This window comes from Aricia agestis, chromosome 1 (genome assembly GCF_905147365.1).
Source record: "Aricia agestis chromosome 1, ilAriAges1.1, whole genome shotgun sequence".
In the NCBI taxonomy this organism is placed as follows: Eukaryota; Metazoa; Arthropoda; class Insecta; order Lepidoptera; family Lycaenidae; genus Aricia; species Aricia agestis.
The window spans coordinates 4,202,666-4,220,172 of record NC_056406.1 but is presented as its reverse complement, the minus strand read 5'-3'; the positions used below and the strand labels follow the sequence as shown (position 1 = coordinate 4,220,172).

At 39.6% G+C, this 17,507-nt stretch overlaps 2 protein-coding genes and 1 long non-coding RNA gene across 6 annotated transcripts in view; 1 reads left to right on the top strand and 2 right to left on the bottom strand.

The window, feature by feature from the left end:
• Positions 1-8,488, top strand: part of LOC121729961 (NACHT domain- and WD repeat-containing protein 1) — a 32,539-nt gene extending 24,051 nt beyond the window's left edge. For all 4 annotated transcript variants that reach the window (XM_042118755.1, XM_042118745.1, XM_042118736.1 and 1 more), the window contains 11 exons: positions 150-328; positions 769-845; positions 954-1,260; positions 1,862-2,091; positions 2,222-2,339; positions 3,040-3,169; positions 4,941-5,013; positions 5,289-5,425; positions 6,363-6,563; positions 7,371-7,505; positions 8,147-8,488. In XM_042118755.1, the coding sequence (XP_041974689.1) occupies positions 150-328; positions 769-845; positions 954-1,260; positions 1,862-2,091; positions 2,222-2,339; positions 3,040-3,169; positions 4,941-5,013; positions 5,289-5,425; positions 6,363-6,563; positions 7,371-7,505; positions 8,147-8,373 (1,814 nt within the window). In that variant the 3' untranslated portion in view covers positions 8,374-8,488. The remainder of the gene's footprint in view (positions 1-149; positions 329-768; positions 846-953; positions 1,261-1,861; positions 2,092-2,221; positions 2,340-3,039; positions 3,170-4,940; positions 5,014-5,288; positions 5,426-6,362; positions 6,564-7,370; positions 7,506-8,146) is intronic.
• LOC121730289 lies at positions 6-9,874 on the bottom strand. The gene is made up of 3 exons (XR_006036089.1): positions 9,586-9,874; positions 5,208-5,210; positions 6-17 (listed from the first exon to the last, which is right to left on the bottom strand). It is a non-coding gene; the product is annotated as an uncharacterized LOC121730289 (long non-coding RNA).
• A 2,428-nt stretch (positions 9,875-12,302) lies between these two features.
• Positions 12,303-16,117, bottom strand: LOC121730256 (cytochrome c oxidase subunit 6C-like). Its single transcript, XM_042119230.1, has 3 exons — positions 16,021-16,117; positions 15,126-15,295; positions 12,303-12,431 (listed from the first exon to the last, which is right to left on the bottom strand). The coding sequence occupies exons 2-3, from the start codon at positions 15,293-15,295 to the stop codon at positions 12,368-12,370; spliced, it is 234 nt and encodes a 77-aa protein (XP_041975164.1). The 5' UTR covers positions 16,021-16,117; the 3' UTR covers positions 12,303-12,367.
• Positions 16,118-17,507: the final 1,390 nt, after the last annotated feature.

Sequence of the window (17,507 nt, the reverse complement as noted above, 5' to 3'; positions counted from 1 at the left end):
TGGATTTTACTCGCTCACTTCCTGGGCTGTGTTTTGTGGCTGTTACGCTGCTACGGACCTCATAAACTGATAATGGAATTTTTGGTCTATTAAAATAGTATCTAATCTTGGGAGTTAGGGGGGAAAACTTATAACATTATTGTCCACAGTGTGCTGGGCGCCGGGCGCGCTGGCGTGGGCGCAGCTGGCGGCGCTGGCGTCGGCGTGGCTGCGGTGGGACGCGCGGGGGGCGGCGCGCTGGCGGGACGCCGCGCTCGCCGCCGCCGCCGCTGACCGGTACCAGGCGCAGATGACTCAGGCTAGGGAGGCGCTGGTCGCGTACTTTGAGGTACAAAAAAATATAACTACTATACTATGTCCACAATCCACATCCACACACGCTGTCCACATCTCCACGCAGCGGACGTAAATTGGACGTAAATTTACACGTCTCGTCAACGTACCGTGCCACGTTACCGCACCGTTCCACGTTGACGATGTCGTGACGTGGAGATGTGGACAGGCCCTTACTGTAAGTTGTAACTTAAAGGGCTCCCACACGTAACTGCGAACTCGCATCGCATCGCAGATATCTGGGACGACTCATACTAAAAATGACATTGCGATGCGAATTCGCAGTTTTGAGTGGGAGCCTATAATCTTCGTCTGTGTATAAATCTTCGCTTTGAGGTACTGAAAATATGTACTTTCATTAGGAAGTCAAAGAAAAATTTTCCTATTATAAAAAAGGTTGTAACTGTTAACATTAGATATGTCTAATCGTTTCAGGGTGAATGGTTCGAGGAGAACGACCCAAAAATGGCTGGTAGATTAATATCACAAGAAAACAAATTCTCCGAAGACTGGTAAGTTCGACTGGTGCACTTGTAATAAAATACAAACTTTCAACTTTTGTTCCTGAGACCTGAGATTGTATCTTTTGTGTCAAATTCTAAAGCAACATGTAACTACAGGTACAACACTAGAAAGTTCGACGAGCTCCCGTTCCAGCACTACCATCTGCTGAGGGAAGATCCCGAGGCGTTCGCGAACAAGCCGTACTTCACGCGGCTCGACTGGATCCACGACAAGCTCGCCGCCACCGACTGCGGACATTTTCTGGAGGATATCGCCCTAGTCCATATAGACCCGCTGCCCGAGCACCTGCAGATCCTCAAGGAGGTGTTCGAGGAGCACTCTTATGCTCTGGACTACGACCACAGGCAGCTGTACGGCATCCTGCGCCTGGCCATGGAGAAGCGAGCCCGCGACGGCGTCCAGGTCAGACTTGCAAATAACGCATTACTCTAATTAATGCATTGGCGTTTCATTACTCATTATTTTAATAATGAGTAATGTAATCACTTTCCATTACTCATTATTTTTTAATGGAAGAAAACCTAAATTCTCAAATTCTCATTATTTTTTTTGTAATGAAAAATTTACATTATTCAGTAATGGAATCGGTTTCCATTATTCATTGTTTTTCATTATTCATTCTGTTTTTTAATGGAAATAAAAAAAAATCATTATTTGTAATGAATATTTACAAATTACTTATTTTTTTATTTTAATTAGTATTTTAAAAACGTACATTATAATTTTTAATGTTAACGAGTAATGTACCAAATTTTCATTAATCATTATTTTTATATCTAACGAGGTACATTCCATTACTCATTATAATATACGAATATCATCACTACTTCTGATAATAGCGGTCGTCTAGATGTCGATAAATGGAAAATAGGATTACGTATAGTAGGAAACCTAATAAAATCTAATGTGAAACCATGTTTTTCAGCTGAGTATCATTTCTGTGTTTATAATTTTAATGCTCAATTAAAAAAAATTCACTAAGATGTTTGCATCTCTGGCCCAGGTCCAGACGGAGATAGTCGAGAGCTGGAGAAAGGAGATCTCGGAGCCGCCAGTGCCGACGCTGTACCCCATGAACGAGGACTTCTGGAAGGTCTGCGAGAGGAGGGAGGTGTCGAGTGACGATGGCTTCGAGACGCCGTTCGACCTGGTGGTGCGGCTGGACGCGCGCGGCAAGTTCGTCGCTACCGTATCCACCGAGCGCGAGGAGATCTGCGTGTGGGACGTTAGCAGGTACGCCACAAGGCTGCCTTTAAGTATTTCTTATTCATTCACACGCGATCTCTCCAATATAATTGTTTATGGTATGTGAAGGTTCTAGCTATAACAATTTAACAACAAACCACCTTCCTCCTCGTGTCAGGTGTAAGCTGATGCGGAAGATAGTGGGAGTGCCGCACCCCATCAACCTGGTGCCCATCGACGAGTACAAGTGCGTGGTGCTCTGCCGCCGCGAGCTCAGAGTTTATGACCTCAATGAGGTAAGGTTAGACTGGCCACAGACGGACCGCAAGTTGCAGTCGGGCCGACTGCTCTAGAGTCTAGAGCGATTGCGTCGAAATATGCGCCGACCGCTCAAAAACTGTTCGAGCGGGCCGTGTATTGCAGATATGAAATTAGTATGAAAACTGTCGGTTCGGTTCGGTTTCGACTGCAAGATGCGGTCCGTCGGGCTTAAGATAATTTAATTTATTTAGTTAACTATTTGTTACACATAAAAATTATTTAAGGATATGAAATTATACATAGAAAGATGACACAACTGGTACCTACTGGTTATCTCTCATAGAAATTTCTTCCAGCAGTGCTACGGAGAGGAATTTAAACCCCCATAGCTGAAGCCCATAATAAAATCGAAATTCGAATGGCCAATAAAAACGATTAAAACGAGACATTTTCATCTATGAATGCCCATGATCGTCGTTACTTGTACCATGGAAGAAATTGATGCATATGCAGTTGACGGACCTACGTTATCTGGACCGATTATACCAATACAATATGACGCGATCAACTTACGTAGGTCTGTGATCTGCCTATGAATCAATTTCTCCGATAATACACGCTACAGAATTTTGCAATGATCGTCATCCACCGTCCAGGGAGAGAGGAAAGAGCTGGGCTTTCCACTTTCAGAAAATTATTCTATCGATATTTTGGCTACACCACGAACATCCCCAGGGCAAGTTCCTGGTGGCGCTGAAGGGCGTGATGAACCAGAAGATGCCGTACTACGGGCTGCACGACCGCTCGCACCTCGTGGCGCTCTCCCGGAACCGCATGTACGTCAACCTCATGAACATCGACACTGGTGAGCTCTATATTCTTATGCGTTTATATTCAGCCCCCAGACCAAATAAAAAGGTTTTTTTATTTGGTCCCCTTTGGCCCTATTGCCTATTGGGCAGGGAAGTAAGCAGAAAATGAGCAGGAAAGTGGGAAGTGCTAGAATGTACTACCAGGGAAGTTGATTCCTAGGCAGATGGCGGAATTAAGTAATTTGGTCGCGTTAAGTCAAACCCATCCGACCGGTCACAGCGAACATTGAATTGATATAAGCCAGCCTAGGAATCAATTTATTTTATGGTACACAGTCACTCGCGCTGCCACTCGTCATGTCGCTGCCGCTGGCCGACGCGGCAAGTGACTGGAAGGCTGAGAGTGAATACCATAAAGTTAATATACCTAGCGGAATAGAGAAACCAAGGCCTGAGCAAACGAGATGTCACTATCAGACAGTAACACTGCGTAAAAAGAGACGTGTGATACATGACAGCAGCACTCTTTTTTTGACGTCCAGTCGGTACGTGCCGCACGTTGACAATTTAATCTCATAGAAATCATGTTCAATCATGCTTGTGTAAGTGTATATGTCGCAGCCGACTGGTTTAAATAGCCGTTCCATCAAACAGCTAGCCGTTTGACTGAACAACGCCATTCAATCACACGGCTATACGTCGTTTAGCCGACTTGTTGACTACAACGTTCTAGTGTTGAACGCTAGACGACGCTTAGCCTACTGGTTTAATGGCGTGTTTTGTGACACACAGTCACAGTTCTAACCTATTAACCTACTTTTGGACTTTCTGGATTGTGTTTGTTTTTGTTTTGGCGGGGGGCTGCGCCCCCCGAGCCCCCCTTTTATTTGGCGACGGTCGCCGGCTGCTGCCGCAGCACGCTCGCTGCGCTCGCTCGGCTCCCTCTGTGTTGTGGTCTAAGTTCTAACCTAACCTAACCAACTTTTGGACTTTCTGGATTGTGTTTGATTTTGTTTTGACGGGGGGCTGTGCCCCTCGAACCCCCCTTTCGAGGGGGCTGCGTCCATAAATTTCAAAATCCCGTAATTTCTCCTCGAATATTTGATGAAATTTTGATTCACTCGTATGTGCCTCCACAATTTTTGTCTCTTTAATAACACTTCTAATTTTTATTAACTACTTTCTTTCCGAAAAACAACCACAAACACTTGATTCATAGGCAGTTGTAAATAAAACGCAGCTAGCGCCGCAGCGGTGCGCGCTGAACTACTTCAATTAGACGGCGGCTTTTGAATCAGCTGTAGTGTTGAACGTTTTGAGCGACTAAAATATTCAATATAAAAGCTAGACGTGTGATTGAATGGCGTTGTTCAGTCAAAGGGTTACGACATATTGTACGTATATGCTATATAACTTTATGCTAAGCACTCGCTCGCGTCGTTACGGTCGCAGAAGTATTCAAGGCAATATTGCCAGCAGCGCGAGTAGCAGCCGCAGTGGCTGAATGTAAACGTCCCCTTATAGAATAGGCAGACAGGGATATATTATATAATATAGGTATTAACCAAGAACGGCCTTCTATATAAGCTAAGGATTGCTACGTCACTACAATCTTATCGTGGAAATTAATGGAAATAATTCCAAGCTAGATATTTTCGACTGAGCTGTGTCGGGCTGAGTGTGTGTGTGACTCTTTTAAAAGTTCCTGACTAAAATCTTACTCATTTTATGAGTTTCCTAGCATTGTCCAAAAGATCTAAGCTCTATTATCCAGCTCATGTTTAGAAGTGTCATCCCACGTAAATGTTGTGTCTTATTTTTCAGGGGATTGCGTGACCACATTCAAAGCTGGGGAAGATAGATTTTTAAACTCGCTGCTGGTTTCCGGCGATGGCAGGTAAACATTTTTACTCCCAATACTTCGAACACAGTGTTCTTATTGTAACTTGCACATTTAGACCGACCACCATCCTATTCCAAAATATCCAAACGCGTGCTCCCAATAAATACGTCTTTAAGTACAATGTTCATCTTAACTTGCACATTTAGACGGACCACCATTTTATTCCAAAAATAAAAACAGAACTTTACACACTTAAGAGCGAGCAGAATCACCGTTCTCATTCCCACAATCGAGTGTCATGCGAGTAAGAGCGGGACGTCCTGTTTTAGGATCCTGGTGTGCGGCGACGAGACGCAGAAGCCGTTCCCGCTGCTGGTGTGGTCACTGACGTCGCGCAAGCTGCTCTATGACCTGCGCATCTCGCACCACGACTTCCTCACCAGCAAGGCCGCCATCACATACGAGGGTGAGTGATAAATGCTTTGGTTTGTAGTGTTGTTATGTTTTTCTTTGAAGTATCAAAGTACTATCTGTCTGGTTAAGGAAATAGGAATAGGGTGTGAAAGAGACAATGTGGTCGTGACATTTTTTGTGATTAATATATTTACATTTTACATCATGTGCTGTTAATATGAAAAACGGCGCAGTCTTCATAATAATATAGTGTAATGGAATAATTATTGTTAATTTAGCTTGACTGCAAGTGTTATTGATTGTATGTACCATCGAGGAAATTGATTCCTATACAGTTGACGGACCTACGTCATGTGGTCGACTTATGTCAATTCAATGTTAGCTGTGATCGGTCGGACGGGTTTGACGTAACGCGACCAAATTACTTAGGTCCACCATCTGCCTAGAAATCAACTTTGTAACAAGGGTAACACATGGCGTGCCCTCTCACTCGCACATTCCGGGAATTTTGGAAAGCCCAAGCGTGCCCCAACAGGCGACGCGTCCGAGACGCACCCGCCAGATTCCCGCGCGCTTCCGGCTCGACTAGTTCGTAGTTCTTTTATTTTGTTAATAGTAAAATCCGTACTTAATTAAGATTTAAGAGTGATTATTTTTATATGTGTTGAATACAATAAAAGATGTAATATAGACTTTTTACTAATAATTTATTACACCCTGGTCAACGCATTAAAACTTCTCTGATAGTACTACCAGAAAAATTGATTCATAGGCAGTTGGCGGACCTACGGACTTTTATCGGGTTATGTCCAACCGACAAATCAAAACTAACGTTGATTTGACATAGATTATGTACCAAGTAACATAGTTGCGGTATCAGCATGTGAAAGTTTAAACATAAGTTTGAATTTGAATAGGAAGCTTCATACACCGCCATTGTGAGCACTAATACTTTTCCAAAGAGTATTCCAAGGACATATTGTCCTCAGGCTCGTACTACTGCGTGGTGTCCCGCGAGCTGGACGAGCCGAGCCCCAACTTCATCGTGGTGTACGACCTGGCCTCGGGCACGCTGTTCAAGAAGTGGAAGCCCGGCGTCGACACCGTCGCGCTCGCTATCTCCTCCGCCGGCGGCTGCGTGCTGTCCGCGCTCGCCGACGCCCGCGTCCTCGTGTGGGACCTCGTCACAGGTACACGCACATACGCGCGCGCACACCGCTACACTAAATGCACATACACCGCTACTCTACATATACACGCTGCTACACAGACTCATCAACCCACACCGCTACACTGAATACACACACACACACGCGCGCGCGCACCTAAATACACGTTTACACACCGCTGTAGAGTACTAATGATTTATACACACACCGCTGCGCACCGTGACGCTGCTACACTAAATACACACACACCGCTAGAGCACAAACACACGGCTATAACATTTAATAATAATAATAATAATAATAAACATTTATTCAACATGTAAACACATTACACCACATTACAAAACAGAACATAGCAAAACAAAAAACAGAGAAAAAAAAACAATCAGACGGACATTATAATACACATTTTTATCTATCTGGGTACAAAACACAATGTAGTGTAATGCGAATGCTGCCGAAAAGGACCCCACTCAGGTGATGATCGCGGTATAGTACCTACACCGCGATCCCTGGTGTTCTGTGGAGCCTTGTTGTCGTTCGCTCGACAGATGCACACTGGCGTGCAAACTAATTAAGTAGAATAAAATAGTATATATAACAATCTTTATAAGTAAATGCATAATAATTAGATAAAATAGATATGCTCAAATAATTTGTATACTTACATAAACTGTACCTACTTAAATAAAATGATAATATATATAATATTGGCAAAACACGTTAAAACAATGACGGACATTTTGTTGTGTCACTTTCTGACTTACTTTTTGTGAAATCTAAGCAGCTTAGATTACAAACTTGACGTTAGTTTGTTGCACTCTATAGGCAACTGCCGGCTGACGCTGCGCGGTCACGTGGCGGCGCCGTCGCTGCTGCGGCTGTCGCGCGAGGGCGGCGTGCTGCTGTCCGCCGACCGCGCCGGCTGGGACCCCTCCGTCCGCCTCTGGGACCTCCACACCGGTGAGCGGCCTCATTGGGATTTGGGACTATATAATATTATTATCGTTGACATCGATTTCAAGAAGTCAATGGAATTTGCTGGATTTTTTCTATAATATTTATGTAGATTTCCACTGCGACTAAGAAATGGTGGCTCCAGTGTAGAATGTACCTGTGTCATCATTCAAAATATGTCGCCTCTAGTCTTTAGATAGGTGGCGCTCTTGTATGTACCATCGAGGAAGTTGATTCCTATGCAATTGACAGACCAACGTTATTTGGTCGAATATGTCAATTCAATGTTAATTGCATAGACTTAATATAGCATTATAGGTTTATGGTTAATTGCATAGACTTAATATATACTGTCGTAGTTAATTGTGATCTGTCAGCTGGGTTTGACGTAACGCCTCCAAACTACTTAGGTTCCCGATTTGCATAGGAATCAACTTCTCTGATAGTACATTACTACTTTATTTATCAATCAATTTACTAAAACGCCCTGGGTGAAATTTTGAATAGTAAACGCAGCGAGCGAGGAGATGAAAAAAGGTTCCTTTGGCGCCCCTTTATATTTTTCTAAATACTAAATTCCATGCTTTGATGCGTACTTAACGATAACTGATAAGTGACATATACAATTAATGATGATGATACCGCAGGCAACCTAATCGCGGTGTACACGCCGCCGGCGCGCATCGCGTGCTGCGAGGTGTGTCTGGGCGGCTCCGTGGTGGCGCTGGCGGTGGCCGGCTACAGCGGCGTCGCGTGCGTGTGCGTGCGCGGCGCGACAGACGCCGTCGCCGCCGCGCGCGACGCCGAGTACGACGACCAGCCCTACGGCCGGCCCGAACTCGAGGGACGGACCATCGACGTGCGCACCGAATAAATTCAATCGTTCACCAGTCAGTAAAATGATTCACGAAAATCACATCAATGAAACGAGATGAATCATCAGAGTTTCTTAGGCAAATTGCCAAAATCGTAACTAACGCTGCCATACTGTTAATTGTCAGTTAGCTGTTCTACGCGCCCGTCCTATACTTCGAGTAAGGGCTCCCACACATAACTGCGAATTCGTGCGAATTCGCATTGTAATGTCATTTTTATTATTAGTTTTGTCGCAGATATTTGCGATGCGATGCGAATTCGCAGTTTAGAGAGATGAGATAATTGAGAAGCGTACATTTTACTGACTGATAAATTAACCACCACCATCGCACTAGTGCATTCTGCTAGACACGCGAGGGAGGGCCGGTTAGTTAAGCCCAACTTTATCAAGGAAATCCTAAAGTCCAAACTTATAGTGTCTACGGACAGTGATGTTAAAGTGCTATGTCATCAGGTGCGATACGCCACTAGCAATAAGCTTTTCATATAAGTACGGTCGCCGACAAATCTAAATAAAATCACTTTTCGACCGTTTGGCGATAAGGTTCAAATGACAAAATGGATATGTCGGCGACTCTACAACGAACTGGATAAAGAACAAAGATACTATTACAAGACGTCAACCATTCTAAAAATAACGACGGTTTCATTGTCCTACTGTAACCGCGAAGTATATTAGAATGGTTCACATCTACTTATAAAATGCGTTCAAAGTTATTTTACCTCTGAGTCTATAAAAGTGATCCTTATATCAAAATAAACTTAGAGGTCATGTCGAAATAACTTTGAGCGCACGCGTGCGAACATGTGCGGGACACATCGAGCGGGCCTCAGTCGGCGGCGCCACCGTCGCGCCGCGTTTATATTTTTCTTATTGTATTTTATTTAAGTATAGTCGTTTATACATTATCCATCGTGTTTGTAATATAACATCAGCCGTGAATCATCAAACCTCCAAAAGACATTATTATACGCACATTACAGCGGTAGTGACGAGGCTATTCACTTTATTATTCGCAGTTCGGTCCCGGTGTCAGCTGAGCAAGCTTTCGTTTACTGCGATTGTGTATGTGCGACACGGCATGCTTTGAAATTGGAATCGTTTTGCGAACTTAACTAGTTCAAATATAAAATGTGAATGGCTTCTGACCGGTAGGTACCTATAATAATTTACTGGTTGTCTTCTAATTTTCAGAATTAGAAGTGTAACGTATAATTTGTGAGGCCTTAGAAGGTACAAATCCGTCATTTATTCATTGTAGCTCGCTCACCGACTATGTGAAAATCCGGCCATTGACATATTGGCCATATTGCTTCTTGTCTCTTTCACTCGCCAACTATAATATTTAGCTGTCTCGCTCCCACAGGTGTGCCGAAGGACCAGTACGGTAGCGATATTTTCGCGTATGAATAATAAAAGAGATAGGTCAGTGGCTAGAGTTCTACGTGTTCTGTGACCGAGCTATAGTAACCACTTACCTATGTCTATGTGCGCAATTAAACATAGACAAATTTTGTAGGAGTTCGACTTTACGACAATTTTGAAGAGTATTACACCGTTTAACCATTGCTTCTATATCATTCTGTCATCGCACAAACTGCGCATAGAATAGGTAAGTGTATATGTTCACTGAACTGCCGACTGTTAAGTCACAAGAGGGCACCGAGTCGGCTAAGCGAATTGTTTTTTCTAATGAAGTCTTCTGGAAATCATCGGAGCGTAAGTTTTGACGCGACTCGCTGTGACGACGAGAAATTACAGTACCTAATAGATACTTAATACTTAGTAGGGTATTGAAGCAGTACCGACTACCGCCTGTGACCAACAATAATAAGTATAATAATAATTAATAACTGATTAATGTAATCGTTTTCGCGATGAGTAGTGTCAAAACTCGCGCTTATTTTTGTCAAGTTAATTAAACCAGAGTTTATTAGACCAACGCCCGATCCGGTGCCAGTATCAAACTTTAATTACAAATTCTAAAGATAATGCTATTGATCTATTACGCTTATTAATTACATTATAATGATAATTATTATTAATTATTGTAGTGAATTCTATATCTGTAATGTTAATGTAATATAGGACTTTCCCGATAAACTAGTCGTAAGAGTTGATCAATGTCATGTGCGTAATGTTTGGGTGGTGGTGTCGAGCTAACATCTCTGCCACGAACGAGCGGTTTTGGCTTAAAAACATTCATAAAGCAATTACTTCAGTAACAAAAATTAAATTGAGAAACATCTTTATTGGAAAAATTTTGGAATATTACTTTACTTTTGGTGTGATATGGTTTCTCTGTTCTCGTAGTCCGAGCACTGTCCAAAATGGAATTTTTGGTTAATAATTTAGTTATCAGTGTTTGTTATTGATTACGAATTGTCTGGGTCAGATCCTTGAGAGTTACCTCAACCTAGTCTGTATCTCTACTGACTCTGTGCATGACTCATGAGTCATCAATAGAACGAAGCCACACTGCTCTTGCGGACTGCGGTGCGTTTCGGCTCGGAACAACGTAACGCAATGTATTTCACTTTAGTATATGATGTATAGACTATACTAGGGTGGAATACAATGCGTTACATAATATTTTTATACACGAAACGCCATAAAAATGGTGAGAGCGCAGTACATCACATTGAGTATTAACCCTCTCATTTTATGTCCTGTCCGTCGTCTGTTCAAAATATAGAGCAATAGCGCACTAGCGGCTAGGCCGCAGCGGCCATCGAAATAGATACCTTAGTATGAAACCATAGACCATCGCGCACCTGGCCGCACCAGGCTCTCGATGGCCGCCGCGACCTGGCCGCTGCGGCCTAGACGCTAGTGCGGTGTTTCATGACGACGACGACGATGTGCGTCTCACTGCAGAGTCAGTCGACGCTGCAGCTTCGCACCGCAACGTAACAGCTATGTGGCCTCGCTCACCCACAAGCTCAATGTTTTCTATGTTTATATTGTGTTAAAAACAGGGTTATTTTATTTTATGTTATGTAATCCACTGTGAAAGTGAGGGTTTTTTCTCCGTTTTATATGATTCGGTGTCACCCATGACCCATGGGTGACAAACACCAAATGGATGACGAAATCGTTTCACGATGGGCCCTCGCGAGACCGAAACCGAACGCTTATAATATGAAGACCAATTTTATAATACATTTGATGAACATTATTATTATACAAATTTGAATAATAATTGTTTACTTTTGGGTGGCCTTTTATTGACAAACAAAGAGTGCAGTGGTACTTGGCAGCTATATATTATATAGGTAATCCAATAATTATGGATATGTCGCAGCCAACTGGTAAAATAGCCGTTCGATCAAACATAGCCCTTTGACTGAACAAATCCATTCAATGACACGTCTAGCTTCTGCTACGTCTAGTACAATATGGAAGAAACTGCAGTATCTTCAATTCGCTCGATTGATACTGCGAGATACAGGCAAGATTACTTATTATATGAGCGATTAAGTATTTTAATAAATTTTCGTTTGCCTCTGTAAGGCCACCGATTGTCCGATGTCTGGTGCGGTGGAGCTAACGGTCAGTACGGTATGTTCTAAGTTACACGATCGCCGCCGCACCACTGGGACACATATTATTTGTCTTTTAACTATTTATAGCGAATTCTTCGCATTTTTAATTTATTGTAGTTTCTAAGTAGTAAGTAAACAGGCTGGTCCTTGTCTTGTATAGTTGTAACTCTATTTCGAGAAGGTCTTATGCGTTGAGTCCAATTCCAGTCACCGATGTGTTGATGCGATCAACATTGTAATCAATTGTTATAAATATATTCAGAATTAATTGATGTATAAATTGATGTCTTGAATAAATGATTATCACAATATTTGTTTTTTTTTTTTATATTGACAGTTTGAATAAATATGATTCAATTAATTTTACATAGAAGCAAAAAGCAATTTTAGTATCACATTTATTTTTAAATAATAATAATACGGCTACAGTAATGTTCTAATAAAAATTAGCAGGATTGGAAAAGTCCCTTCGCACGCATCTCTTCAAACTCCTTCTCAGCATCATATGTCCTGCAAACAAAAAAATGATTTTGTTAACTTACTGTTTTATGTAGATCAATAAACAATATTAAATATCAGTAATAGATGTGAATGCCCAGAAACTGCAAAATCTAAAAAATCAACATAACTAATTAAAGGTGTACCATAATTTTGACGGCAGATTTTCAAAAAATATTTTATTTTATTTTATTTTCGTATATTGGGGTCTCTAAACAGTCTTACATAAATATTAGTAAAGTATGCAATTATAATATTTAATTATAATATTTATTAAATGTAGAACCAACAGCGGTGACCACAGATGAATAATTTAGTATAGGAAAAAAAGAGATTAAGGAAGTAGAGAGTAAATTATATATATAATTAATATAAGGGTATATTTGTGTGTCAATTGTGTGTTAAGTGTGTTTGTTAATAATAGTTAAAATAGTAGTAAAATTAAATTTTGTATAATTGTAAGTGTAATGTTTGTAAATTATTTATTGAAGAGGAATGCAAGGTTTTAATTATTTATAATATGTAAATTTTTAAGTCTATCTATAAGACATTTTTTATATTTGGCATGTTTGAGAGCAAATATATCTATATCGTTGAAATGATTATTAAAGTTACGAACTATTCGAGTAATGGTGGATCGCATACCTGCGTTGGTTCGGCTAAATGGAGTAGCAAAAAAGTTATACTGTTTTCTTGAATGCGATCTAACAGGTACCCTGTAGCACAGTTTCTTAATTAAGAAATTGCAATCGTATTTATTATTACAAAGGTCGTAAAGCATCATTGCTTCCAGTTGTAGACGTCTTGATTTTAGATCAAGTAATTTATGTTTGTCCAGAAGATTGTTGTAGGGAATTCGATTTTTGAAACATTTGTACTGCATAGAACGAAGGAATTTTTTTTGAACGGATTCAACTTGGTCATTGTATTTGTTGTATAAAGGATTCCAAATTGATACCGCATATTCCAATTAACTTCTAACAAGTGATTTATAAATATATAAGTAAGTGGACGGCTTTTGAAAAACAGTAGAAGCTCGCATAACAAAGCCATACATTCTATAGGCTTTCGCTAAGATAGTTTGAATGTGAGTATCTAAATGGAGTTTAGTATCAAGCATAACACCAAGATCTTTAATGGTTTCCACTTTTTCAAGAGGAGTACCACTAAGCGAATAAATATAATTACTTATAACCTTTTTTTTGTGAAAGATATTGACTTATATTTATTTAAGCTAAGACCTAATTTATTTAATATGCAGTTATTAGAATAACTATCTAAATCGCTTTGAATTTTGACATGATCATCAACAGTAATAATTTCACGATATATTTTAAGGTCATCAGCAAACAGAAGAAAATCACAATTTTTAAAACATTCATCTATATCATTTATGAAAATGATAAACAAGAGTGGTCCTAATATTGAGCCTTGTGGCACGCCAGATGTTATATTTACTAGTCTAGAATTGAAACCATTTATGGCTACCGTTTGCGTTCGATTCGAAATATATGATTTGAACCATCTAAGCTTGAAGCTAATTTTTCAAGTAAAATTTTGTGGTCTACTCTATCGAAGGCCTTACGAAAGTCTGTGTAGATACTATCAGTCTGTTTATTAGAATCTAAATTATCAAAAAGACAGGAAGTATAAATGAGTAAGTTAGTTGAGTTAGATCGGGATTTTACAAAGCCATGTTGCTGGGGAATTATTAATTTATGTAAATGAGGATAAATTCCTTTGTGAACTAGTTTTTCGAAGACCTTTGATAGAGTAGAAAGAATGGATATTGGCCTATAGTTTTCTACATCTTTTTTGGATCTACCCTTATGTACGGGCACAATTCTAGCACATTTCCAAACACTAGGAAATGTTCCTTCTTGAAGGCATTTATTAAATAATAAACATAATGGAAAACTAATAGAACGAGCAGTAGCAATAAAGAAAACCGGAGGAATATTATCTGTACCAGAACAATTTGCTATATCAAGTGACTTAAGAGCAGAGAGTACTTGTTGCTCTGTAACATTAATATCACAAAATATATCAGATGATACATTATAACTAAAGGAACTATCAGATAAGTCGAAGTCATCTGGGATTGAAGAAGGCTCAAATACAGATTCAAAGAATGTCGAAAACAAATTACAGATTTTTTCTGGGTTATTATCCGTTTCATTTTTATAGAAAACAGAGTCTGGAAGAGTAGAATTACTTTTCTTGTTGGAGATATAAGTCCAAAAATATTTGATGTTGCAATGGATACTATGCTCTACATTTTCTATATAATCTTTATAACATTTGTCACATTCATTCAGAATCACAACCATATTTTTTCCATTTTATCCAAGCTATCCTTGATCATTGGATAAATTTTTATATTTGCATGTTTCACACACAGAATAAGCCGCTATAAGGCAAAAAATGATCAAAATGTTTTATTCCAATTACCCCGGCATTTCTAGAGTCAATTTAATTTCTCACTTTTTGCACTCAGATTCTGGTAGACCTATATCATCTTAGATACTAGTTATTATTTTCCACATTTTGAAGTGCCATTTTGTATAAATTTCAGCTAGTTAACATGAAATAGAAAATGTTTGTTGTTACTCTTTATGTTTTGACGTTTATTAAGTTTGAAGGTATAACAAGTTCCATGTAAATCTCTAAACTCTTGAACCTCTATTAAATAACATAGTAAATCACCTGTAGAATTCAGCATACTTCCTCTTGCGCTCATTACCGACCAGAGTCTTGAAAAGGAAACCGCTCACAGCGGCTAAGGTGAGAGCCCCTATGATGTTCCTCTTGATGGCGGCATTAAGGTAGCCCCGCATTTGAGGCTTTGGGAGGGTCGTTACTGCCTTGTCAGCCATCTGAAAAATTATTCCAATAAATGGAAAGTAAAATAATAATTTTATACATAGTAAGTACGAGCACAAATTATGTAGAGGCATAATATAACGCAAAACATTATATTATAACGCATACCTAAATGGAACCATTTAGATGACCTCTGTGGCAACACAACAAAAAGTTTTCAAAGTTCCTAGGTCACGGATGTGTATTAAATATGTGTATATAATAAAAATCTTAAATATATGTATAGTATAAAAGTATTAAATATATTTGCGTTGTCTGGTACCTGTAACTTCAGGTACTTAGCATGGGGCTAGACTGACGTGGTGTGAAGCGTCCATTGATACTATTATTATATTATTATTATTGTAGTGTTAATTTAATAAAATTAATTGAAATCTTAAGACGAATATTTATTATGGAATGCATTAGGAGCATTCTTATCTACCTTTTTTTTAAGATTGAGGTTATAATTTTATTTTATTGTTAAAACAAATAAAACAAGAAATATATGGTACACAGGGTATAATACATACAAGTTTCAGGTTTTACTTTATACCAGAGTAATATACCAAAAAATTAATCATTTAGTTATCCAAAACTGATAATGAACGAAATATTGACGTTCTTACATAACACAATAAAAACTCAAATTATTTTTCAACGACACACAAAATACAGTTCCTGTTTTGAAATTGTGGTAAATATAAGATTAAATTATATAATTTATTGAAATACTCACTTTTCTTGTCACGAAATAATGAATTTCTGAGGCGAAAAATCGATCGCAATCACTTTGTACAAGTGACACTTGACAAATTGACAAATGACAGCAAATGTAAATGACAGTGACTTTTTTTCTTCGTCGTCTGTTCCTAGATGTCGTTTTCGAAAGTAAGTATAGGTACCGTACTTACCTAACCTAACCTATCCGAAAATTTTTAATGAATGAATGAATCCAAAAATAGTCGAATTCAGATTTTGAAATATACATTTTAAAATTCGCACTTTGGCTAATAATATACTCATTCAATTTTATTTTCTCGTGTAATTATTATATTTTCAAAACGCCACTAGAGCCTTCCAGTTCCAGGCTCCAGCACGTTTTTTCTAGAAGCGCTGGCGTGAAACAATAGACTCAGCGCGGCTATCCAGCTAAAATTACCTAATCGATAATAAAGTGACATTGGGAGTGATATTTTAATATTCTTCATAATATTATAATGTCACTCCGTGGTCACTCCATTAGGATGCTAGGTCGTCGTGAAGTGGTGCTATAGTCTGTACTGCTATGTATAAGCAAATAGCACTAAGCTGAGTTCTGAGGGTAGGTCTTGAGAGTTCTGGCGGAAGAATAACATATTATGATATTTCCCTGCACTCCAAACTTCCTGCAACACTCCATTATATTCCCGGAGTACCTTATAGTCAGGGAGCCCTAGAATATTTTTTTTATTACTATCAAGCAAATTTTTTGTGCGTAGCTTCATTTTGATAAGACAAAAAAAACACGTACGCGTTTCATACCTAAAAGTGCGGGGTGAGAGGGGAGGCATTAAATCCCAGTTCACTCATATTTTGTTTTTAATATAGAGATTGTCAGATAGCGTTAGATAGATTTTTTTTAAAGGCATTAATTCGAAGTCTTAAATTATATAACTATTAACATACCAACAAAAAAATCTGCTGATTAGGGATTAGGTTAATCTATACTAATATTATAAATTAATGCGAAAGTATCTCTGTCTGTCTGTCTGTCTCGCTTTCACGCCAAAACTACCGAACCGATTGTAATGAAATTTTGTATACAGATAGTCTAAAGCCTGAGAAAGGACATAGGCTACTTTTTCACTGGAAAAAATTTGTTCAAATTAAGTTAGTTCCAAAAATTCATAATAGATGGCGCCGTGCATCTCCTACATCGCGGTGACGCTTGCCCAGACTTTTTTTTTTATGAAATAAGGGGGCAAACGAGCAAACGGGTCACCTGATGGAAAGCAACTTCCGTCGCCCATGGACACTTGCAGCATCAGAAGAGCTGCAAGTGCGTTGCCGACCTTTTAAGAGGGAATAGGGTAATAGGGGAGGGTAGGGAAGGGAAGGGAATAGTTGAGGGTAGGGAAGGGAATAGGGTAGGGGTTAGGGAATTGGGCCTCCGGTAAACTCACTCACTCGGCGAAACACAGCGCAAGCGCTGTTTCACGCCGGTTTTCTGTGAGAACGTGGTAT

Bases quoted from the DNA above. Each gene is read 5' to 3' on its own strand.
- LOC121730256 (XM_042119230.1), bottom strand. From the start codon at position 15,295: ATGGCTGACAAGGCAGTAACGACCCTCCCAAAGCCTCAAATGCGGGGC. The intron at 12,432-15,125 runs GTGATTTACTAT...TTTTGTTTGCAG, and splicing joins AAGTATGCTGAATTCTACAG to GACATATGATGCTGAGAAGG.